We start from the raw sequence: 25,336 nt of genomic DNA on the forward strand, positions 1-25,336 counted from the left end.
AGGATACAATTTTTTTAAGCTTAAAAGGTTAAAATCTATTAAAATATTCATGATATATATTTACAATTTTAACAAAAGAATTTTTAACAGGTTTCCTTTATTTTCCACCCATTTCAGATTCAGAACATCCAGTGGCATTAGAATCAATCCATTTGGTAAAAGCATGGCTGCAAAAATGGTATCAAATACATGACATTTGGCCAACCGTTCTGGGGTTGAACCCGCTCGCCTAGTCCTCCACTTTGGCTGAAACTAAGCAGTACAAACAGGGCTGTCAACAACTGCAACATTTACCGCATGTCCACGTCCAGCTCGGAGCAGGATGGCAGGATGTTGTGGTTACCAAGGGCAGCCACCGCATCCCCTGGCCAGATTAGCCTCTTAGTGGTACGAGAGGCGTCCCCTGGACCCACAATCTGTCCCAAACCCTGCCCTAATTGATTAAATGCATTTTCGAGCATTTCGATACATTCAGTGCCTGGCGCGTTGTTGTGGGAGTAATTAACAGGTGCAGGGCCTTAAAGGTAGTATCAAAATATATAATGTTTATTGAGTCTATGAACATTTTTAGTATACAGTGAGTTTTGGTTTCAATCCTCTACGGTGATATTTATGAATAGTTCTTTTGGATTCGATCGCTTTTGAGTGTTAGGCTTTAGATTTGGGTTTTCAGTTTTCAACTGTGGGTATGCGCTCATCGATTTGGGGTTTGCATTGGAAATCAGACTGTTTCTTTGATTGTTGAGTCAGTTGCTGTTGCATTTTTCAGCGTAAGATAGGGCTTGCCTAGATAAACAGATACGACAAGATGAACTGGTGAATAAAAATAATATAATTTGGTTCCTTATTAAATACTTCAACTTACCAGGTATTGTTTGGTGAGTTATATATTTTAAAAAATAATTGTTTTTGTTTTATGTCAAAAACAATATAAATAAACGATTCAACTTTTTGCTTAACCTATATTGCTTTTTACGTTGTATAATTTTGATATCCGGGATTGGAATGAACAAGTTACAGCTGTAGCCCCGGTATTTATAGGAAAAATTTGACAGCTTTCATTACATGGCATACTGTTCCAAAATTTATCGTTTGGAGCCATTTTAACGGCCTTCTTTGATCTGTTCCAATTGAGAATTAAAACTTCCAAGTTCGAACACCTATCGATAGTTTCCCGTTGGCCGATTCATAAATTAGAATTTGCATGCCATATCTATTTTTACTATGCGACCCAATTCCTTTCTTCCTTTTTTCTTTTGAACCACTTCTGCAGCATTTGGCATGGAATTTATGAGTTGACTAATTTTATATGAGTTTACACCAAAAACCCAAGAATACTGAAATCAAATAGGGTTTTTACCATTTTCAGACCGACTTTGACAAATATACAAAAAGGTTCAACCAATTTAAATATTTTTGGGCTTTATTTGAGCAAAGCAATTCAATAATTTATTGCCCGAAAATATCTAGCTGTATTTGCGATAACAGCTGCTGCAAATATTTAATCAAAACGCTGCAATTTAAAGGGGGCCAAAATGTCCAATAAAAAGGAAAACAAACAGAAAATTGTGTGACAAACGGCAGCAGACTCTCCTGCGAAAAAAGTGAGTCCCGAGGGGTGGCAATGTGAACTGTATTATCACCTCAAATGTGTGTAATAAAGTGCCGAGGAGGCCTCTGACACAAAGAACTTTTCCACCACCCATCCCCCGATCCATGGAAAGGAGAAAAAATACCGAAAGGTAGCATATGACAATGGGTAGAGGCTCCACACAAAACCCTGAATCGAAAACCCCCCACAACAATGGCCCAAGCGAAAGGAGTTATCATTGGAACCCAGACAAGCGAACAGACGGCGGCTGGGGAACATCAGACACATGCGCAAATAAATAAATTACACATTGGCGTAGAGTCATCTACTTAGCCCCCACAGGTGAGGTGTAACCTCCTAAATAAGCACTTCAACGGAAAAAATAAATAAAATGCTGCTGCCCTAACTTAAAGCTTATTTAAGGCACTGACTTTTAACGGCCATTTGTACTAGTGAAAATAGAAAATCAGTTGCCTTTCCCTTTTTAGTAGTCTCTTCTTTACTTTATTATATGTAAATGTAGTATGCTTTGCAAAACTAATCAATGAACTAAGAAGTATATATTGTAACACAAAAAAAGCACAGGGAAGCGGAATAAATTATTGCCCAGTCATGTCCAAGCCCACAACTATTAAAGATGCCCTTGCCAAGTGGGAGGACCAAAACAAACAGGAGGCGGCCACTGCTACGGAAATTGGGTTGCAGTTTCGTTATCCGCCCATTGAGAAAATGGACAACATTCTAAGCACACTGACCGAGTGTCAAAAGTTGAGCCTTTCCTCGAATATGATCGAGAAGATCTCAGGGATAGCAGGCATGAAGAACCTGCGGATCTTGAGCCTGGCTAGAAACAACTTGAAAACTCTCAATGGTATCGAGAGTCTGGCCGATACACTAGAGGAGCTGTGGGTTAGCTATAACAACATCGAGAAGATCAAGCCCCTCGAGTCGATGAAGGCCATCAAGGTTTTCTACATATCCTTCAACCTCATCAAGGACTGGGCGGAGTTCATGCGTATGACCGTGCCCCCAAATCTGGGCGAGATCACATTCGTGGGCAACCCCCTGAACGAGAACATGGAGCCTGCGCTCTTCGTGGCCGAGGCTGTTCGTCGCCTGCCTAAATTGGAAAAGCTGGACGGGGAGCCAGTTATTCGCTAGTTAGTGACGTTTGTAATAGCATGCAGAAAAAACAGAGTCCTAGTAGTTATGCCATCTTGTAAGCTTGAAAGAAAAATTCCAAAAACCCGAACTCCATCGACATGACCCCTGCGAATACACGCACTTCTGACATTTCTCATCAATAATGCCTAGACAGATTTTTCAAATTTTCAACGCATTCTTCGGGCTGCTGATGAGCTCCATTGTTTTGCCTGACCATGTTTTCTCTAGACTTTTAGCTCATCCCTTTACAAAATGTAGTGGACTTTTATGTCCCTCTGTATTTACTCTGCATCTGCATCAAGAAAAATATAAAACTTTGCTTTTCAATAAAAATATATATAAATTTAACATATATTTAACATATATATAACATATATATATAATAAATTTAAAAATATATATATATAAATGTAACCCTTTTGATTTGGTGTAAAATTTTTGTTTTAAAATTGTAGTGTTTTTAGTAAGGGGAAGAAAAACAACTTACATTAATTTGATGCCTTGATTCGTGAATGGCATTCTTCTTTCAAATCCGATGACATATGAATTAAATATTGACAAAAAAAAGAATAACAGTCATAACTTGGCTAGTAATAATCTGATCGTTGGATATTATACTTTTCCGATCTTAGATCAGCGAGCGAAAGGGAGTGAAGCCATGTTTGACTGAGATTTTGGGTAAAAACACTTTCAAATGCTTTCATTTTAGCCAATTGTCATCCGTATTGTCTAAAAATGACTAAAACATTGATTCATTTCCGGGAATTACCCTTAAAAAACCATTAATTTTTTGTTGATTGAATTCTATACCTGTATTTATTCCGAAAAATTCATTTTAAATCTGTTAAGAAATGACTAAATTAAAATCTGTAATGAAAATTAAATGGGATATGCGCTTCAAAAGATACGAAAAACCAGCAGTTGTGAGCTTGAATCTAAGATTATTTTGTTTACCAAAACTATGAATTTCATTTATATTGTTTTAAAATTATAGTACCCACTGCAAGATTTAACGAGTGTTTGAGATCCCAGAAAGTCTGTACACATTGACATCAAGAAGGACGCAAGTATTCACAGGATTCCAAAAAAAAGTTGAATTTGCATAAATAATTCAGGCATTTGGATTTATTTCAATCAACAGATTCAGTCAGCATAACTCACATAATCCATCAGCAAACATCAATGCATTTTTATACCTAAATAAAAGCCAATAGGAAAACACGGAAAAGTGAAAACAACTGGACCCGTAGAGTCTCATAAGTTGACTTGGTCATTCCCATTCCATTTGTTTTCTGTGCATAAATAATCAACTATGTCAATGGAGGATGTGGCAGACAAAAAACAAATAGGCAGACAGAGATTTTTGGCAAACAAACAACTAAACAAAATATATGAGTATGTGAATTTTCTGTCAGACAGCCCGAAGGACACCAGATAAAAACGTGGAATAAAATCATAAAAACAGCAGCCAAATTTCTGCCAAACCATAAGCAAACCAAACCCAATAAAGCCAATTGCCAGACACGAAAGTTTAATGAGACTTTTATGTCTTTTCGATTTAACAGCTTCTCTATTATGGTTGTGCTTGTTGTTGCTTTGGCTCTTTTGCTGCTGCTGTTGTTATTTGATAAACAATAATATTAATGTAAACATGAAGGCCGGGCGTAGTTCGACATTTTGGCAGACAACCAGCAAACGAGACTATTGTACAATTGGTTGCACACAAAAATATTTTCTGTCAGCCAAACGAAACGCTTGGATGATTAGATGGGTAGGGATTACAAACAAACATTTGGAAAAGCTTAAAGCAAAGTGAATTTTTACAAAACTAAAATAAATAATACATAAAAAATATATATTTATTCCTTTGGTAAAATATTAATCTTATGTAGCTTTCAGTCACTTAAAGTTTAAACAAATTTATTAAAGTACGAGTCACATAAACTTAATGCTTTTTCGCTTTTTGTTTTGGAACGTTTGGTGAACCCTTGATCTTTTTTACAATAAGCCCAAAAACTAATCTTAAAGCAAAAACTATGACTAAAAGTGCGCACACAATTATAAAATATATATCCAAGTTATTCGCGGCTATGAAGCTCATGTGCACAACTGGACTTTGTAGATGTGGGGCTCCATGGTGTCGGATAACGTAGTCCACCCAATAAACTATTGTTTTACGGGCACTCAGCGGTCGATCGCGGTAGAGTTCGGAAAATTTTTTAACCGCTTTGGTGTATTTGGGATTGTCCAGCACCTCTTTGATACCCGCGGCAAAGGATTCCTCCTGCAGGTTGACTAAACTTTCAATCACACCAAAGCCCTGCAGTTCCATGTCAGCAGCATTACCGGGCTGGTCTCCGAAAACTGGAAGGGCCAACATAGGTTTTCCGTGGTACTGAGCCTCGGTGACACTGCCCTTGCCCGCGTGGGTAATGAACAGCTTGATGTTGGGATGCGCCAGGATGTCATCCTGAGGCAGCCACTTGGCGAACAGAATGTTTTCCGACTGGCCGGGCAGGTTTTCCAGATCGTCCCACTTCCAAATGACCTTCTGTTTCAGTTTCGAGAGGACATTGAACATCCTCTTTACCGAATCTTGCTTCAGATGAGCTCCTTTGAGATTTGAGCCCAAACTCAGTAGAATGGCTCCATGGGGACAGACACTGAGGAAATCCTGCAGGTTTTGGGGCAAGGGATCCGGCTGATCCTTGACCTGTATCCCCCCTACCTCAATCACTGCTGGCACATTAGGCCTTATAGGTCCCTCGCTGATTCCGTGAGAGGAAAAGAATATAAGCGAAATGTTCTTTGCCAATTCCCCATAGGCGGGAAGAGAGGGATCATCCTGGTACATTTTCCTGAAAAAGTTATTCCAGAGTTGCGCAAAACTAGAGTCTTGATTGAGTTTTCTCACCTGTATGTCTTTTCGTTGTTATACTCAATTATGGTCATAAATGCAAGTTGACCCAAGGCACCCAAAAGATTAGCAAAGCGCTTTCCAAGACCCATCACCTCGCCTGCTTTAACTGTCGTAGTCATTGCTGGCACGTAGGACAGTTCTCTGGGGTTGCCCAAGAGGTGTCCCAGAAAGCTTGGCGGATTGGAGAGAGCCAACACAAGCGGTACCTTTAGCTTGTGCGCCAACGTGAAATGGAAGCTGCTCATAAAATATCCAACGATGACCAGATCGATCTTGTTGTCTTTGTTTTCGTAGAGATCCTTGACCAGCTGATGATCCATAACTCTGGCCGTCTTTGAAAAGGCGCTGCTCATTTTTCCTACTCGTTGAAGCATTTGCAAAAACGGGTTGGTATTATCTGTCTTGGCCGTTTCGGCAAAAACTGAATTGAAGGCCTGCAGCTCGTCCTCCGTGAGGGGCACTTGGATATGTGTGATATTTTTCGGCAGGAACGGCGGCTTCAGGGCGGTCACCACAGTAACGTTGTGACCACTTTCGGCTAGAATTCGGGCCATGGACATCTGGATAACCAAGTGCGACGGACTCAGGCTGGCGAAGAGCCCCACGATGTTGGCCGCATGGGTTGGCCAGAAAGGCCAACAAATTTCTAATCGCGGCCATGTGTATTCGCCTACTGTTACTCGCAAACTACTTTGATAAGTTACTGGGCGTATGGCTTTTAACCGACCAGAATTTCTGATAACACTTGTCTAGCGAATTAATAGTATGATTTTTACTTACTCATTCGTTATCAAAAAGAACAAATTTTTCCGAGGAGATAAGGAGCCGTAGACAAGATTATTAAACTTTACTCTTTGGTTCTCTTAAATTGTAGCGATAATTTAAATTCATAAGCAATGATGATTTTGTTTTTTATTTGGGTTTTGTGAACTCACATTCACTTGGTTTCTTGAAATATTCCCACGCTTATCGCTTACTTGAAACCATTTATACGGCCCACTCTTTAGGTGCCTTGTGGAAAAATAAATACAATCTAGTCGATAACCTCTTTAATGATAGAGAATATACATTTGTAACTGTTACTTTTAAAATTGTATAGTTTAAATTTATCCCATAGTCATTTTTTCCTTTTCAGATATCTTCTGAATACTAATTGACAGAAGAACAAAAAAGCGACACGTTGGGTTAATTTCAAAATGAGCACTTATTTTATTTAAATTTTTCATTGTCTATATAAAGATTTATGTATATATATATAAAATACATGGGAAATCAGAGCGCCACTCAGAGAGAAATGAATAAAATTGAAAAACATTCTGAGAGTGTATTCGAGAAATGGTTCATCTGCGCTCCACATTCCGCGTGCCGTTATTTTCTGATGCCAGATAGAAAGATACATTCTGGTGGCGGGTGTCTTTTAAGGCTCTCATCCATCTTTAAATATATAGTAGAGAGAAGATTTTAAACTTTAATTAAATGTGTAAGTATTTTTGAGGACCACCTTTGCGTCGGTTTTAATCTAAGCTAATTGCTCCTTTTTACTAAAAACACCTCTGGGGAAGTAATGTTTATTCCAGACTTGGTTTCGTTTAAAAAATATATTTTGCCCAGATGCCAAATGCCGAAACCGTTTGAGGGTGGTGCTTGTGAAAGCTTATACAAAATTTACGTTGCAAGTTTGTGTGGCTAGGCTCTGTCGTGTTGTTCTGGTCGTTGGCAACTCTGGCAATGACAACACCGAACCGAACTACAACACTCCTCTTACCAAAACTATCTCGCATGTACACACATACCAACACGTCGGTGGGTGTGCGAAATTTCAAGTGGTTTTTGCGCTGTGGTTGCGCAATCGTTCGTTCGGTTTGCTCTGAGCTGGGTTCCATTTTTTTACACTCCTTCCTACACTTGCTGTGGTCAAGGGCTGTGTCGGTGTTGCCAAGTGTTGCCGTATATTCTAAATATGTCGGTTCGCCCCTGTTGGCCAGCTGCTGGGCCATCGGTCGGTGGCAGAACTTAAAAGTGGCCAAAACGACAGTTAAACGGCAGAATGGTCGAAAAGGCCACTTGGCAACCTAAACGTGTGATTTATGCCCCAATGATGATAAGAGACAATTGCAAAGGGAGTAAAAAAACGGAGAACCACCAGACGGCAGACCGAGTTCAAAAAGAGCAAAGTTACAGTTTGTTCCACCTTTAAAAAGGTGCACCTGGTAGGGAGGATTATTGCGTCCATCAATGCAGACTTCCATTTAAAAGAATATATTTTTTGGAAATCTTTTTCTAAAAACCGTCTGTAGCATTATAATGCATGTTCAAGGTTACTTGTCTGAAAATGGCACAACTTTAAGATACTTAAAGTTCGCACACTTAGCCAGTAATACTCTTTTTCTTACAGAGATTCGCATTCACATCTTGTGCCTGTCAAAGGAGCATAAATCTATTCAAAGTCTTTGCGAAAAATCCAGACAAATGCCAGAGATTACAAAAAGATTTCGGCCCACATGATGCATGGGGCCTCAAGCGGAGAACGAACCTACATATGTACATGCATGTGTGTGTGACTGAGTGTGTTGGCCTATCTGGCACCACAAACGTAACCGCCCAACGCACACAAAAACAATTAAAGCCTGATTAATAGTGCAGCCCACATTCGGTTGCTTTTCCACCTTTCGCCAAGTTCCCTTGGCCCTAAAAACCACCCGAAACTCAGCCTGCCATTCATGCTGAGTTATGACTTTTGCTGGCTGTTTAGCATACTTTTAGGCTCCTGACATTGTTCTCATGCCAAGATATGGATGTAAGTGTGTGGGCCAACCCCGCGCATAAGTCAAATTGTTGTTAATTTCAGAGAGTTAACCCTTAAACCGAAATAGCAGCAGCGACATAACATAAATTCATTTCCATCCGTCCCTGCTATGCCATCCCGTCATCCAACTTTTTATCCTGCAACATAGTATAAATCATTAAATTTAATGTTTCCCAGGAGATCAATGAACATGACCGCGAATTATACTGGAGCGTGCTTTCAGGCGCATAAAAAGATTTCCCAACATAAAATGCATTTAACTCGAAAAAAATCTGCATAAAAAGTTTCTGGCTTGGAGTTGCATTTTGTGCGGGTGGTTGACTGTCTGTCTCACTTTGCGGGATGGCAAAAGGGCAACAACTCTTTAAACAAATTACAAAAATATGGTAATGATATTGTGTTGCATGACTGATTGTCTAGACTATAAATTTATTGCGCTATTTTAAGTATTAATGTTAAAGTAACAGGGTGTTGCAAAGTTACATTGAAAATGAGAACTTTTAATCCTCTAAGAGATGGGTTAATTAAAAATAATAATATTGTTATCTAAAAATTAAGATCTTGCATTTAGCGAACTAACATCTGAAACCAACTAACACTTAAAGCTCATGTTTTTAACAGGAAGTTTGTCCAATAGAGTTCCGTAAATGAAAACATAAACTGCTCTTCCGCCTTTTTAAAGTGTGCTCTACAAGATGGAACATGACAAACAAACCAGCACACTTTCTCATACATTTGTAGACTCGCACCCGGATTGTAAATCAAAAAGTTTTCTAGTGCAAAATAGAGGCAGCGCACTTGTGGATACTTATTTCAACGGCATCTGCCTGACACGCCCTCTGCAAGGCACTTTTACCAGCGTATTTGACATGAGAAATCATAAACAAGTTGTGCAAACTTCTGCTCGCTCGCATACACAAAACTCCATTTTGCAACAGGAAGTCACACGCACACCCCGCTCACACCATTGCAGCTGAAAATGTATAAATTAAAATTTTCGCATCGCGCAGTGGCCACCAAAAAGATGCGCCCTCCTGCAAGGGACATGGCATTGCAGGCATGGGGAATTTTGCATTTTCCAGCGTTTGGTACGAGGAAGCAGTTCTGGTTTTGGCTTAGTAAGAGGTATCAAGGGTTGATACGTTTTTAATATAATATCTGTTTTTTTAATACTTACAATATTGTGGGAAAATGCGATCAGTCTGGCAAACTTGATGTTCTAAATTGCGCTTTCCTTTTTTTAGTTATCGTTTGTAATATCCTTTTAGAGTATTCACAAGCCTGAACCAATAATGGCTCATATTTAATAATTTCCATTTTGTGTTTGTTTTCCTTGTGTTTGACCAGAGCTCTGTGTGTCTTACATAAATAGATTTTCATATTTAAATATTAAAGTTTTGCTATGCTTTGCATCATCTTGGCTGCCTCTTTGCCGACCCGACAGTTCCCTACCCAGCCCTCTTGGTTCGCATTATGTTTTCTGCATAACAATTAACTTCCGCTTTAAGCCGGGGCTCACAATCCTTCTGTTGCCGTTTGGCGTATGTTTAATTTCCGGCATTGCGTATACGCCTAGTATACTACTAATAAGCGGCATTTAATTTCACACAATTTTGCATTAATTCTCAGAGTCTTTAGAAGGCACTTAGCAGACCAAAAGCCTTTTTGTCATCCACTGGCTGGATCTGTTATTAATGCTGTGATTAATTGTCGTGCCCCGAGACAATAAGCAAGAACAATTTGTTTTCACTGACAACAAACTGTCACCGAGCTGATAAAGAGTATGAAATTCTTGTTGGTCTGCGTCAATTTGATATTCTGGGCAGAGGCTCGGGAAATATTTGGATTCATCTCCCTTGGCATCAAAGCAAACAGAGATTAAGGAGAATCCCGGTACGTTGTGTGAAGGAAGTCTGGCAAAAATGCTTGAGCTGACAATTTGCAAATTCGAATCTGCAGAATGCAGGCAATCCCAGCTTCTTACCATATACGAGCGTATCTACAGCAATAACAGCTTTACGGGTTATAAAATTCAATTATGCATATTCCCAGGCGCACGTGATGCCAATGCAAACAAATTCGCACATTTTAAGTGAAGCAGTCTCAGCATTTGTGGAACACTTTGTTTGCTATTTCCAACCGTGTGGTTTGTCCTAGCTATTTGTGGGAAGCCTATTAAGGGGAAGGGGGCACTGCTGGGAGTTATTGCTTTGAATCCTATCGAATTATAGGAAAGAAATAGAATACTTTGGCTACTATATACTATACCATAATACTAAGTTTCTTAACATTTCGTTATTACTAATGGTACATGAACTTTAAATATTCTATGAATCATTCCGATGACAAAAAATTGACTTTCTTGCTATAAATCTACCAATCCGATTTCTTACTTTCTTGTTTTAGGATACTTAACAAATTGTTTTCTCTCGGACCTTCCCCAGCCTCGCCTGATTGTTTTTTATTGCCCGTTTTGTCATTTGGCCGCGGGTTCCCAACCGCCCACTTCCTTGTCGCCGGGGCTGTTGTGCAGCTTCCTGTTTCCGCAGCGCTTCTCCATCTTCTTCTTTTCCTCCTCTCCATGTCCTTCAGCTTCGCCTCCCGCCTTCGTGCTTCGCTGATGTGTAAATTAATGCCATTTCGGGCGCGAGATTTTTTCTTTGGTATCTGCGTTTTTCGGGTTCAGAGATGCCCGCCACTCGCTTTTATGGTCTGATTGAATTTTTATGATGCCTCGCTTTGGTTTGGCGCTTTGCATATTGTTTGGCTTGTATTGTGGCTCGAGCTTTTGTTCTGCACGGGCAGGGATGCAAAAAACATAATTAAGGTGATTTTATGCAGACCCTACCCTATTCCACTCATTATTATCTGTGTTTTGGACTCTTCTGCCGCTTTAATTGTTTTTAATTAATTTTTTATGATTGAGACCTCCTTGGGGCCCGAGGACCGTTGGCCTCGAGCATTGGCATGTGGTAATTGCGTTGGAGCGTAGGCAGCGCATATTTTTTCGCTTCTTTTGAGCCTCTTAGGCGGTTCCGGTGATTATTTTTTTCGGTTGCCCTCGGCTCTTGTTAATTGCAAAACTTTTCTGCCTCTTACCAAACGGACAAAAAAACTATCCAGGCTGGCCGCCAGGATAGGCAGTCCTTAACACTTATTCTGATTGTTGTTGCGCACTCGAAAAACAATGAAATAAAATTTGTACACTAAAGTTTTACTACAGGCGCAGACCAGAACCGAACATAACAGAACAGAACTGAGCAGAACAGACTCAGACACGAGCCGTATATTGCAGTGGGAGAAACTCATTTAGTTAGCATAACAAAGGGGCAGGTCGGAGCTGGGCGGAGTGGCCGGGTGGTCGTCGGGGGAGGGTCTTAATAACCCACTAGCAAACACACTAATTTGCACTTGAGCCCAATAATGAGTGTGCCGACGAGTGGATGGCTGGATGAGAGCTATGAGCGATCAGCCCGGGATTGGGCCAGGCCAGGCCTGAAGTGCCAGAGTCTGTCTAGAATCTAGAAGTGATGTTCGAGTGTGCGGGCAAGTGTGTGGACTAATTTCTAATTTGAATGGTGATTTATGCAGTTCGGGAAGACCTTACTTTTGGGACTTAGCGCCCATGGGGCCACACGCAAGCTCACCTGTTGCGCGCCTGCAACTAATTAAATTTCCAGTAAAGCCAGCCCAGAATAAATCGTACACCTTTCCACCTCACCTAATCCCGTCGGTTTCACCCATTTCGGGAACCCGGACAGATTTCGGGGCTCAGTGCTAAAAATTAAACCAGCTTAAGGCGAGCACCGTTGAAGGTTAATCTCCACTGCGGTCGCTTTTCATTAAATGCCTGTTCGGGCGCAAAAATAAAAATGAGAATTATTACTGGAGCCGGGCAGTGGCGTCCCAAGAAGGAGGCAGGTCTCATAATAACCATAAGCCGTCAGGAATTAGTTGCATTTTCATCATTTTCATTTCATTTCGCCTTTCAGAATTTCTAAAATGGAATGAAAGGGAAATGTGCTTTGTGGTCTGTTGAAAATGAAAAGGATACGGCTCAGGTCCTCGTGCTTCCTTTTTCTTCCCGCTACCTTCGGCTGTTTGTTGTTGCCGTCGCTGCTGCTTCTGATTCTGCTGCTGTTGTTGGCAGCAAAGATTTCATGGCTAAATGAGATGGTTTTTGTGGTTGGATGAACTAAGAAATATGCTGATAGGAGGAACGGAGGAGGGCCATGGATCTGACAGCTGTTGGCCTGGAAAAGTGGAATGTCAAAGGGCCCAGTCCGAGGGAAGTAATGAAAAGTGAAATTTTAAGAGGGGCAAACCGAGGTTAGTTTATAGATGCTTATCAAAAATATTTAAAAAAATCAAATGCATAAAATTTTCTGATATATATTGTGTTATCGAAATGCTACCTTAGGTTGCGGTTAATAATTTATTATAACGGCATTACATTTATCTTCTTATGATTAATGAATCTTAAGTTGTTTTCTACTATTAAAAACGGCTCTTTATAAGTTGAATGCTTCACCTTCATTAAAATTATTTTCTTTCATCAAGCCCAAGGGGGAGCCTTCAGTTCGTTCAACTATTTATCCGAAATTTCTGAGAAAACTGGAGTACTCTGCGCTTCCCTGGATAACTAAACAAGCACCACAACTATTTTAATGATAAGTTTCCTATGCAATAGCCAAACAAAGTGCAATTAAAAGTTTTCAGCAAGTCTAAGAATTTTTGCATCCAAAACTTCGGCAACCCGGGCCGCCTCCAACTATTTCGCGCCAACTTTCAACCTATTTGGCTAATTAATGCAAATTTAAATATTTATAAATATTTTGGAAGCTGCATGGCGAAACCATTTGGGCGATTGGTGGTGCGTGGAACCGCTGAGGGCAACCGCTGGAACCATCGAACCGCAGATCGCAGCAGCAACAGGACATTCGTATAAATGACAGGACATGTGGCGGTCCTGCTCCTGCTAACTCATTCAGTTCTCGTTGCGTCCCTTTGTGTGAATGCTTTTGTACTTTGCACTGCAATTTAGCAAATCGATTGGTTTTCCACCCACCGATGCCGCCGATGCCATTCGATTTTTATGGCTTTCAAAAAGCCAGCAGACCCCAACAAATGACCTCCTGAAGCCCATCCCTTCCCCTTTTCGCCCCCGATATGCATCGCCATAAAAAGCGCATGCGGCTGCCTACAGAGCCAGAGTCCGGGCCATAAAAAATCGCTAAACGGCAATAATAAAGCGAGCTACGGCAATAAAACCCTAGATACAGCAGACATCAAAGCGAAGGTGGGTTACTCTGTAAAATTTTAAAATTAAATTTTTTGCAGCATAGTCTAAAAGGTTATTTAATTTGATAAGAAAATCATGGCACATTTCGGCAATATGTTGGGTAAATTTGATTTATAAAATCATTTCTGTTCCACAAACAATCTTGCAGCTTATTAAAAGCAGAATTACCTTAAATAGTTAAGCAACTCTGTTTCAAGGAACCATCGTTTGGTTTGCAACGTTCGCTGCCAGCTTTGTTTGTATTCTCTCTGGGAAACCCCTTTTCAAACTAACAAAAAATGGAATACAACTTCAAATTGAAACCTACTCCAACGTGAAGGATAAAGGAAAATCTTCGCTTGTAGAGCGGACTTAGAGACAGTGAGGTTCTTGTGTGCTTACAGACTGGCCCAGGATGGCTTTAAAGTTCATTTTCCTTATTTTTTGCTAGCATCAACACGTACAAGAGACAGCCAGTAATATCCTTTTTGGACTTTAATGAAAGATCAAAAGGCATTAATGTGTGAGAGAGTTCGGGGCTTGGAAGAACGAGTCTCACATTAGCGAAAACCATTTTAAGCTAATTTCGCATGTGAAACAGGTAGAGAGCGCACACACGATGGGACTTTCCTCGTTTTGGATAGCAATCGACACGCGCAATTATTGCTCGACCGTTTTATTTGATTGTGAGTCTGGGAAAGATACGTGGCCTGCATTTAGTTCGTTTGATCTAAGCCATTTGGCCAATCAAACAAATTGAATTGAGATCGATTTTTGGTTTTTGGAAGTTTTCTTAAATATTGCCAACGAAATGGGTTCGGTACCCGTACCCACGTAAGCAAGCGTAGCATTCCTTTATTTGTAATTTACTGCGAATATTAAGCTTAAAATAGGAGGCTTCAGAAAATATTTCCATAGGAAAAAATGGTATGGAATAACGTAAAGCAATGGCCCCGATTAATGATGACATACTCCACATTGGCCAGCCTCGTTTTCTGGAAATTAGGCGTAATATTTGCAATTTTCTTGTGCCACTTTCGTGGCAAGCCGCATGTGTGTGGATTATTGTCCCTGCTCGCCTCAAATGCACAGAGCGCATTAATCAGCGAAGGAACCTCCTTCTGCCTGCAAAAAAATTAGTTAAAAGCGAAATGCAAATGTCAATGGAAGAGAAAGGGAGTGCGGCGAACGTTGACAACCTGACAGCTGACTTGCCTAATTAGAAGCCAAGTGAAATAAAAATATTACACATACGCCATGTGTGCTGTTTTTCACTTTTTAATTTGCATCCAGTGGCGGCGGAGTAAAGGGGACGGGTAAGGTCGGGTTGTAAAGCAAGACTCCAGGCTGAATTTTGAATTGACATGGTCGGGCGACCAAAGAGGGAAAAATACTGTTGCAGATGTTCTTGCTGCTGTTGTAGTTCGCATTCGAAATGAGCACACGCATAAGAATCGAGGACGCACATTAATGCACACCGCCCACCCACACCACCACCCACATACGCCGAAGCGCGAATGTTAATTTAGGTGCCTCATCCGAAAACAGCAGCCAAATGCAGATTCAAATGTGCATGCAGTCCCGGGCGCAGGCGACCGTGCCAAAACCGCGCCCGTCGGGAGAATCGGGCCAAAACTAAAACTGCAAGCCAAGCCAACCACAAAAACCTGCCATGCAGGATGCAGGTCCTCACAAAAGCCTCTCCATCGCTGCCGCCGCCAACGTCGCCACCGCCGCCTTTATCCTTGCCATCAAGCCCATCATCCTCGTCAGCGTAGGGATTGTGGCCTGCGTTGCTGTAACTCTTTTCAAATAATAATTAACAATTTATTCCCCAAACAGAACTCGCTCGCACACGCAGTGCGCACATTTGAGTGTGCGAATGGGCCTGTCAACGTTAGTCATATCATTAGAGGCAACGTGTTGCTGACTTTTTGAGGCCTGCCAGGCTTGGGGGAAATCATGCCAATGGTGCACTTTAAAAAATCGGTCCTGAAGTGTCCCATAACCACTTAATTTTAATCAAGCTCCCCTGCTTATTTTTTGACAAGTGTGCTGTCTCGACAGTGTACTGTCGATTTCACTGGAACCTAGTTTAAAATATTGTGGCGATATTTTGAAGGATGTAGAGTCTAGAATTGAATACCTGATTCTTATAAGGATCAATCAAGGACTGGCAGTCCTCTTTTCTGATAAACATAATTTGTAAACGCCATTTGTGACAAAAAAGTGCGGAGTATCATGCAATCGGGACTGAACTATTATTTTTTGGTTTTGTTTTTCTGACTCAGAACCGGCTGACATTTTGTTTGTAGGCGCTCAGAAGTATGCAACTATATTTGTGTTTTTGCGGTTACCCTTTGTATTTGTGCAGGGCACACACCAGCACACACATTGACAGACTGCCATTGAGCATGCAGAGTCAAATGCATGTGCAGAGCATTCCGCGCCATGTCAAGCGGAAGTGAGTGTCTTTCGTTTTTGTTTACCCCTCTCGGGCAGCCCACCCAACCCCCATGGCACGCCCTCCGCCACATTCCCGCCTCCGCCCACCACCGCTTTTTTCGGATTCTCCCTTGGATGGGACGCTTACTGTTAATTAAAAATGGGCGCCAAGGAACAGGCGATGCAAGATGTGTGGGTGGAGTAAGTGTGAGGGTGTGTTTGTGTGTGTGGAAGTAACAAAAACGCAAGTTGAACGGGTCGTATGAGTATTTTAATTAGTTTGCATAATTATGTTCGCTCCCTGGCCCATGTTCTCGCACACAAGCAGGCTAAAATACACACGCACACACCTACCGATCCTTTTTGGCCACCGCACAAAGTTACAAATTCTTTATATGTACCCGACATCTCCTGCCCAACCTACCCATCAAGCGCGATTCCTTTTATGAGGATTTAACAACTTTTTGATACAAATTTGCATGCCTACATATGTGTGTGGCGGCCCGGATGCTTGATGTTGTTCTCCAAGGGCATTCCATTGTAAGTTGCAGCTTTTTGGCATCTGAAGAGGGGTTCGTTTTATTGGTGGGTTATATAGAGGTTTGTCGTATAATCCCTGCCAGTGCTATGAACATTTTATTATGCCAGGACTATCTGCGCAGTAACTCACGCGAGGTTGCTTTCGGATCGAGTTTCTAGAGCGCAATGGGAGTGTGTGAAGTGCATTCGATATTTCAAACGGAAAGGTTATTTATTTACTGTTTTATCCGGTTCGAATCTTGCCTTACTCAATTAAAACGCAATAAACGCCTCCACTTAAGGGCAATAGACAATTTAATTTACAATTAAATGCCGGGTCCCCACTGTTTGATTTTCGCGCATAGATAAACAAATTAAGCGCACAACACTCTGGATATAAATTTATCATATTGCACAACATTATATATCATTTTTGTGGGATATTCACAGGGGGCTTAGTTTGTAATGGCCCGCACACCGGGGATATTGAATAATTGCATCGTATATATGTGTGGATGTTGGCCTATTCATAAAAGCATATGCTAAAGGTTTACACATGAGTTGTTAAAGAAGCACAAAAATTAAAATAAAAACGACGCGCAAATATTAAACATTTGACAGCAAACACATAAAATGATTATAAACAAAGCGGGGCAAAAATATTTTTTGATTCCAAACAAACATTTGTAGAAAAAGCCTAATTAAAAAACTGGGCTTTAAAATTTCAGCAATTAACATTGGCAAACAGATTAAGCGATAAAATGAGCATAAATAATGCAGCGAAAGCGAATAATGTCGGTGCGATAGAGATGGGCTGACAGAAGCGGACAGAGGGGGCGAATAAAATAAACCGATCCAGGACTGGGTAAATTGTTTTGTGAGTGCCACATAATTAATAGAGCGTATGGAAATGCCTTTGACAAATTATTTAAATGAGGCTAAAATATTCGGAAAAAATTATTCGTAAATCCGAAATGCCAAAGAAAATTATGAAATGGCTGAAAAAATATTTGCTTAAAATATAAATGTGAAAACAAAGAGATAATTGTTTGACTGTATCATTCATGTTTCCACCAATCGATTATTCGGGAAGCGTTACAAAATTAATACTCACGGCAGACGGATATTCGCATTATATAAATTGATGTGCCCTTTATTCGATTGTCTCGACATTATTAATTTAATTTATTTTAATACGGTCCGAAGAAACTTTTATTACCTCTAAGATTCTCGTAAATGTTTCGCATAAAAGCATGTTGCTGATATCCATCCCAACCGTTGGCTTTCGAACTTAAAACTCATTCGACTACAATTTGCGCAATTGCCGAGGTCCTTTAGATGGATATTCGAGTTGATTGAAAACTGACAAATTGACAAAAGCTCAAATACCTTGGAAACTTATGAAAACTCATTTCCACATAGTCAAAAACGAACAACTCACAAGATAAATGAAATATCGAAAGTCGAAGCATAGGGAAAAATAAGAAAAGTTTATCAAGAAGATTGTTTTCGGTTATTTTTCGCTGCTGACAATATTAAATTGTATTGTCATTCTATTGGATGAAGAGGTGTGCACTCCCCGCTGAAATAGTCAGCCTCTTTGATCTGGATGTCGACGGTGTGAATGGCGATGTCGATGATGATGATGTGGCGCAATTTCTCAAAAACAACTTCAACACCATCAATTTGCTGTTGTTTGTCCTTATGTAAGAAATTGTGTATTTTTATCACCCTAATCGTGGGCTGCCTTTTCCCAGAGTTATAAGGTGTACAATGGAATACTCAACGCATATATCTTTTTGGCGAAAAATAAGGCAACAAAATGAGGATATATTACATATAATTTTTTGATGAAAATATGAAGCTATTCGGGATATCTTTTATATTTTCAAGAATATTTTCCTAACAATTTAATGAAACCAACAGTTTAATGATTTATTTTAAGGATTCCTCCTGCACTTTTAGTCAATGAGCTGCACGTTATTCTTTTTGAACATAGCAAGAGAACACAACGAAAGCATTTACCTTCTTTCTATGTACCAGATGTTGAATTTGTAAAGCTACACGCACACGATTCAGTGGAGCCCCAAAGGAACTTGCATCACGCATAAAAGGTTGCAACTTGCTTGCAGTTTGTTGCAAAATCCTGGAAACGATGATGAGGAGGTCGACGTGCTGCGAGCCAAGTAAATCAACCGAGATGCTGATGATGAGGAACTGGCTGCTCAGTTGCGTATAGAGAGAAGCCCTCCAAAGTATGGAGAAAAGTTGGATCAGTTGGTACGAGTTTCACTTTCGTGCCCAAGTGATTTGCGAGAATGCGAGCGCCAGTGTGTGCTACCTTGCGGTGCACATAACAGTTAAGTAACGTCTTAAAACTTTAACCATGAACAAGGCAAAAGTATCCCCGAGCCAAACCCATCGCCGGCCCACAACTCACACACAACAAATGTGCAAATTATGCTGCCTCCGGTAAAGTGCTTCAATGAGTGGGCGTGGCCTAAGCTACTTTCACCGCAAACTTTATTAGTTGGCCTCACCTTTCTGGCTTTCCATTATACGTTTTATGCATCCCGAAAAAAGTTTACCCCGGCTAGATGGCGCAAACTTAATCAATTTTCAAGCTAGCCCTTGTACCCTTTAAATATTTAACACTTGTTCTGTATTGGATGAACATTTTCGAGAGCTTGAATATTTTTCTGCACTTAAAAACTTTTAATTAGCCATTTTTAGGGCTTTTTCCGCAATGTAAGTAGTTTATTCCATATTTCGGTAAAATTGTCCGGAACCTAAAAGTCTGGACAGATTCTGCTTAGAAAAGGCAGGTCCAGATTATCTTATTAATCTAACCCATAAGTTCAAATTCAAATTAAATCGGCAAGGACTTAAGTAAATAGTATGTTGTCTATATACTACTTAAAAATGGTTACCTCGCCCAACCTCTTTTCCTTGGCGAGCCGTCGCCAAACGGAGAAAAGGAAACTATTTTTGTTATAAAGCGTGTCCTGTGGCAAATTCCTTCGCGCCTCGCACTCACACAAGCGCACGCACCCGGACATAATTGCAGTATTCTTTTTCTTGGCAAGGCTTCAGCTGCCAATTTTTTGCTCTTTTTACGCGTTCCGCTTTCAACGAATTAAATGGTATGAAATTAAAAGTTACTACGAGAAATTTTTGTGCTGCATTTGCAGGAAAACGTGAGAAATTATAAGTACAAAAGCGGGGGAAAAAAAGGAAGCGCGAAAACATGCGAACCAAAGGGAAGAATAAAATGAAATAAAACTGGAATAAAGGAAGGAGAAAAGAAAGGAATTATAAAATATGAAAGTAAGTCTGAGCCCGCCGAGAGGTCGGCCGGTGGGTGGGAATGGGAACGGGACACAGTTGAAAGACAACAAGCAAATCTACTTAAATATCTCAGCGAATGGTAAGCCTTTCTTTGCTGTTTCATTCTTTGTGAATTATTTCTTCCCCCTGCCGGCCCGCCGCACACTTCGGCCAGGATTCCCTTTGTGCCTTGGTTAAGTCCATTTTGTGTTTTGCTTGTCCTTACCCCGCACAGACCACTATGCACGTTACTCTCGCAACCCTGTGGAAAATAAGAAATCAGCAAAATATATTTATGACTTATTTTGTTCAAAGAACAATGGAGCTTTCCGCAAAAAAATGGAGTCAGAAACTGAAACTGAAACTGAAAGTTGTAGTAGGGCCTATTAAAATGAAGAGCTGTCAGGAATTTGGCTGACAGAAGCTTGTCACAGGGCTTAAAATCAAAATAAAAAGTTGTATGGTCCTTTAGACCGATAGACCTGATGTTTATTTCCTGTTTGCATATCGCCCTTGTTTTATCTATGCCGGCGATAGGATAAGAAATTATCGGAACCATTTATGGATATTTTTTTATTAATTTTGGTCTGATATTCTTTTTTACAGGCTTAGAGACTGCCACAAAGCTTAAATTGTTGTAAATATTTGCTTTCGAACAGTGTTTGCACTTGGTTGAAATTTGCAACTATTTTTTACGACATCCCTTATCCCTGTGCCCTTTTTATGTGAGTAGATGGAATGATTTGGGTAGCTTTTATAGGTTTATTTATTATTTTATCGCTGGATTGTGACACGGATTTATTGGGGCGATCTTTTGTTTAGCTCGTTGAACAAATATTTGACGAGCAGTGGCGAAACCCGCGCGTGGAAAGTTTTTTCTTTTCGGCGCCACACGGAATATTTGCGAATCCAAATGGCAGAGCCAGATGATGTTGAAGCCCTCGCAGTTTAATTGAGTTGGAGGCAGAGCTGCAACTGGCTGCAACTGGAGAGTCCTTGGCCCGGCCTAATTGAATTCCCGCTAATCCAATAGATTAGGAGGCAGCAGCAAGAGTTGCTTCTGAGTCGCCTGTAATGCAATGCAAAAACAATAACAAAATTATGATGTCCAACATCAGTGTCAACGGACGACATTAAGACCATCCTCAGGGACTTGCAGGATGACCTCAAAACTATGGGCGAAGTATCCCAACGAAAGGAAGACGGCCGCAGCTGGGACTTCGAGGAGGACAAGACGTCCTTGCTGTTGCATAGTTTTCCATCGTCTTGTAATTTTCATTGTTTGTTTTTTAATTTTTCGCAGTAAGAATTTAATTAGCTGCCAAGACCCTCTCTGCATGCCATTCTGAATTTAAATCATGCATAAATTAGCTGACATTCCGCATACACACTCGCATTTGCTTTGCGCCACTTTAGGCGCCATAACTAATTATATGTTGACATGACATTTATTTGACTTGCATAAATTAGGCAATTAGTTGACGCACGCTAATTAAGTTTTTGGAAATCGCTAAGCAAGGTGGGATTAAATTTCCAAGGGGGTACAATACTGCTAGTCACCCTTTCTAAGTACACCATCAGTCTAATCTAATCATCTAATCAGTCCTAACTCTGACTTATGGTATAAAAAAAAGCTGGAATGCTTCAAACTAAAATTTGGTAACATTCCTGCAGGTCTCAAGCTTTCCAGATTAACAACTCTTAATTTTAAACGCAAACTCTGCACTCCCCTTGACCATTTGATAGGGGCCAAGACGGACCTCCTGGCCACATACAAAGTTCCTTTTCCCAGTCGGCACTCAGGGAGCTAGACCAGTCCTTGAAGCGGAATGAGAGGGGGTAGTGTTTTAAGGTGAGGGGTGAGGGGATGCAAGTGTCCGCTGTACATTTTATCGCCTGCACTCAACAGAAAGGTGAATGACGATGAACGCACCAAATTTTCGACACATTGTGGCTTTCATCTGTGGGTGGCTGGGTTGGCAGCAGTATACGGGGCGGATACGCAATAAAGAAGCGACATTCAATGCTGGGGTTGAGTGCAGGCTTTCGCCCCTTCCCACCCCCCGGCTGTCATCATTAGATTAGAGTGCTGGCCAGCAGAGTAAAGAGAGAGTGGGGGAGTGGGAGTGTGAGAAATTTGTGCACATATCGAGGCAAAAGGACAAAAATTAAACTACAGGGCGTTGCCTTGTTAGGTTGTGCGTTAAAATTGTAAAACACGAAAGGCGGCGGGGGCGTAGAGCTTGGGATGAATGCGGTGGGGGCGTGGCAGAGGACTGCACCCAGCTGTCCAGTGCTCGTCCAGTGCTCGGCTGCCAGGCATGCTGTGGTCAGTCCTCGTTTATTTTGCGTATTAGACGCTGCTATTTTGTGCTTATTGTTCCCATTCACTCTGCGCTACTTGCCCCTCCGTCGCTCGCTCCCTGTTACCGCTCCCTCTCCGTCGCTCCTTCGGCTTCAGACCCCCATCCCCTCCCTGTCTGGCATGTTCTGTTATTTTTCGCTTGTTTGGTTTCTTTGGTGTCCCATTGTCAGCTCATTTGTAATTTTTGGCACAACGATTTCAAATTAAGCAACCGGAAATGAGCTGACATTTCGTATTCGGTTCGGTTCGTGTCCACTGCGTTCCACGCTCCTGTCGTCTAGCAGCTTAACGGCACTTTTGCGGTTGCTCGTCATGATCGTCTTATTGGACCAATCGTCATCATCGTTGTAATCATCATCGCTGCCAGACAGGACACCCAAGAACGGCATTTCCACTTGTCTTGTCTATTATGACAATATTAATATTTACATTTTACAGTTATTGTCTAGCCGAAGCATCCTTCCCCACACATATGCACATATATTTATTTATATATGCATATGTGTATGTATTTGTGTGTTGTGCACATATGTACATGCACTCAATACATGTACATGTGTATCCGAATCATTCCCCTTGGCAGTCATGTTTTGGTCCCTGTGCTTTGGTTTGTTTGCTGCTGCCTGTCATGTTTGCTGCCTCGTATGCATTTGGTATTTTCTTGTTTATTGCTTTATGTTTCAACCGCTGCTGCATGCTGCAACCCACCCCCGCCGCCTATCGCCACTCCGATGTTTTATCTTGTCAATATGGTTTCCATTTTCTATGTTGTGCATTATTTCCGTTAGTTGTTGACCACTTTGGTCGCTGTCTCCAAAGGGTAGCCCTTCAGTCTCGCATTTCATACTCTTGCTTTTTGAATGAAATTTTATGAAACCTATTTAATGCATAGATACCAACTGTGTCACTTTCGAATACGTGTTGGCTGCCCCAACCGTCGCATTAAAATGTCTTTGATTTGTGGCTTTGTATTTTTATTTTTTGTTTTTTTTTAATAGAAATATCTTCGGTGGACTTTTTCATCAAATATTAATATTCGAAAACTATACAGCTAGTAAAAAATCTATTATTATTATAAATTCATCTCTGAAAAAAGTCTGTAAGCTTCAGTTAAAAAAAAAAAAACTCAGTCAGAACATCCTCCAACCTCCAACAAGTCTCTGTTATTCCACCAACATCCTGACGAAGTAAAAATAACCCGCTTTTCGAAAATGAAAGCTCTTTCGGCCCTGTTACAGGCACTTCTCTCCTGTTCTTGTAAAATTTCCCTTGGCAACACATTGCGACGAGCAGGCTTCGGCCTGGGCTTCGTTCAGTTCCGAGTGCTCTTTATCCTGTGCTCTCCTCGGCAGGATACGAGCTCGGCCGAGTCCTGGCCCCGTAACAGCATCGGACTCGGCTCTGCCAGAGGCAGCCGCTGTTGTTGGGATTCCGGCGAGTGCCGACAGCTTCCTGCTGCTGATGCTTCAGTTACATTGATAATGCCAAATCGTTTGGTCGCTCTGCCGCTGCCACCGTACACGAGGACGAAGCCACAACAACCACGACAGCAAATTCAGCGCAGGCGAAAGCTAATATTTGAATCAATTTGAATAATAGCCGTATAAACAAACCGCAGAAACACAAAATAATAGCCAGCGGACAGAAACGAATTAGCCAGTCTAATGGCCAAACGCAATTGAAACAAAATAGCAAAATCAGTGGACAAACAACTGCCGGCTAAAAGTGTCAGAATTTGTGAAAATTAATATTTCACCAGAGATTTGAGTGCTACCAAAATTAAAACAAAAGGCAAACAGACAGCACACTGCACACCGAACAGAGAAACAGGACCAAACAAAACTTTTCGCCAAACTTTTATTTCGTACACACACGTTTTTTTGGCCCAACGCGATTTGTTCGCACAAAATTATGAAAAATATGTGAGAAGTGTGCAAAATCCAAAAAACACTCGGGGAGCAAGGACCTGAGCGGCGGGCGCAAAAAGCGTAACTGAGAGCCTCTGGCATAGGTCAAGCTCCGAGCTCCAGTGCGAGATATTTTTTGGACGGTCTCGGAATCCCCGACGTGGTTCTTCGAGGACCCCGCTTCCACGTACTCCGTGAACTCCATCCATGTGCTAGTGTCGGTGTGTGAGTGTGTGCGTGGAAACCCGTGTAACGTGCTAAAATAAGTTAATTTATTGCCGGGACAATACTAACAACAGCAGCTCGCAGAGACAACAATCGCCGGCAGTCATAACATTTACCTTGTTTCCAGCTCCCCAAAAAGGTAGGTCGAGAATCTGGTTCTGAATCTGAACTGCAATCCTAGCCGGGGTTGCTTTTATCTGAGAGCTCCCACTAGGTGATGATAATATCTGCTTCGTTGTACTTTGTGTTTGTAACTCCTCCTGCTAAAAAATAGATACGTTTGTGGGCTGGTTGGTTTCAGATTGCCGGTGCAGATTGACTTTTATGATTGTTAATATTGTGCGATACTTAAACTACATTTTTAAGTTGCTTTAAGTTCATTGCTTTAAGTAGCATTTCCTTTTGGCAACACTTATCATATAGTAAATACATAATATTGGTAAAATTTTGGAGAGCTTACACAGTGATCAAGTTTTGGCAAGATCTACCTTTAGGTTCTTTTCTCAATAGTCCGCCACACTCAATTCAATTTTGCTTAAACTGTTGGAAAAAGAGGAGAACAAAGAAACCTTCAAATAAATGGACTAACTAAAGCAATTTAATAGGAAAATATTTGTTTTACCATTTCTCGCCATCCGTTGACCAACAGTTCAATTGACCAGTCTTCGCTTTTCGGGCGTGCTAAAAAATACAACAAGCGGTGGCAACAGAACTGTCAGATCCATGACCTACATAAGTACGGCTTGTAGCCAAATAGATTGGAAAGTTTCTACACGCATATGCATT

The 25,336-nt window shown here is 41.0% G+C and overlaps 3 protein-coding genes and 2 long non-coding RNA genes across 6 annotated transcripts in view; 2 read left to right on the plus strand and 3 right to left on the minus strand.

Annotated features, from left to right (window-relative positions):
* Positions 1-518: 518 nt before the first annotated feature.
* Positions 519-1,169, minus strand: LOC26514344. 2 transcript variants are annotated; one of them, XR_001408561.3, is made up of 2 exons: positions 866-1,169; positions 519-786 (listed from the first exon to the last, which is right to left on the minus strand). It is a non-coding gene; the product is annotated as an uncharacterized LOC26514344 (long non-coding RNA). The 2 variants fall into 2 exon arrangements; XR_001408560.3 differs by having other exon boundaries at positions 519-813.
* Positions 1,170-2,092: 923 nt separating this feature from the next.
* Positions 2,093-2,822, plus strand: LOC6497745 (dynein axonemal light chain 1). Its single transcript, XM_001961400.4, has one exon. It carries the CDS (start codon positions 2,204-2,206, stop codon positions 2,750-2,752), a length of 549 nt encoding a protein of 182 aa, XP_001961436.1. The 5' UTR covers positions 2,093-2,203; the 3' UTR covers positions 2,753-2,822.
* A 1,836-nt stretch (positions 2,823-4,658) lies between these two features.
* On the minus strand, positions 4,659-7,558 carry LOC6497780 (UDP-glycosyltransferase UGT5). Its single transcript, XM_001961399.3, has 3 exons — positions 7,469-7,558; positions 5,670-6,424; positions 4,659-5,613 (listed from the first exon to the last, which is right to left on the minus strand). Exons 1-3 carry the CDS (start codon positions 7,556-7,558, stop codon positions 4,701-4,703), a joined length of 1,758 nt encoding a protein of 585 aa, XP_001961435.2. The 3' UTR covers positions 4,659-4,700.
* Positions 7,559-8,876: 1,318 nt separating this feature from the next.
* On the minus strand, positions 8,877-10,717 carry LOC26514599. The gene is made up of 2 exons (XR_004310126.2): positions 9,659-10,717; positions 8,877-9,595 (listed from the first exon to the last, which is right to left on the minus strand). It is a non-coding gene; the product is annotated as an uncharacterized LOC26514599 (long non-coding RNA).
* Positions 10,718-23,862: 13,145 nt separating this feature from the next.
* The window catches only part of LOC6497749, a 38,756-nt gene continuing 37,282 nt past the window's right edge, over positions 23,863-25,336 (plus strand). Inside the window, exon 1 of the mRNA XM_001961392.4 lies at positions 23,863-24,689. The gene's annotated coding sequence lies outside the window, so the exon portion shown is untranslated. The remainder of the gene's footprint in view (positions 24,690-25,336) is intronic.

The sequence above is a fragment of the Drosophila ananassae genome, chromosome 3R, assembly GCF_017639315.1.
Source record: "Drosophila ananassae strain 14024-0371.13 chromosome 3R, ASM1763931v2, whole genome shotgun sequence".
NCBI classification, from domain to species: Eukaryota; Metazoa; Arthropoda; class Insecta; order Diptera; family Drosophilidae; genus Drosophila; species Drosophila ananassae.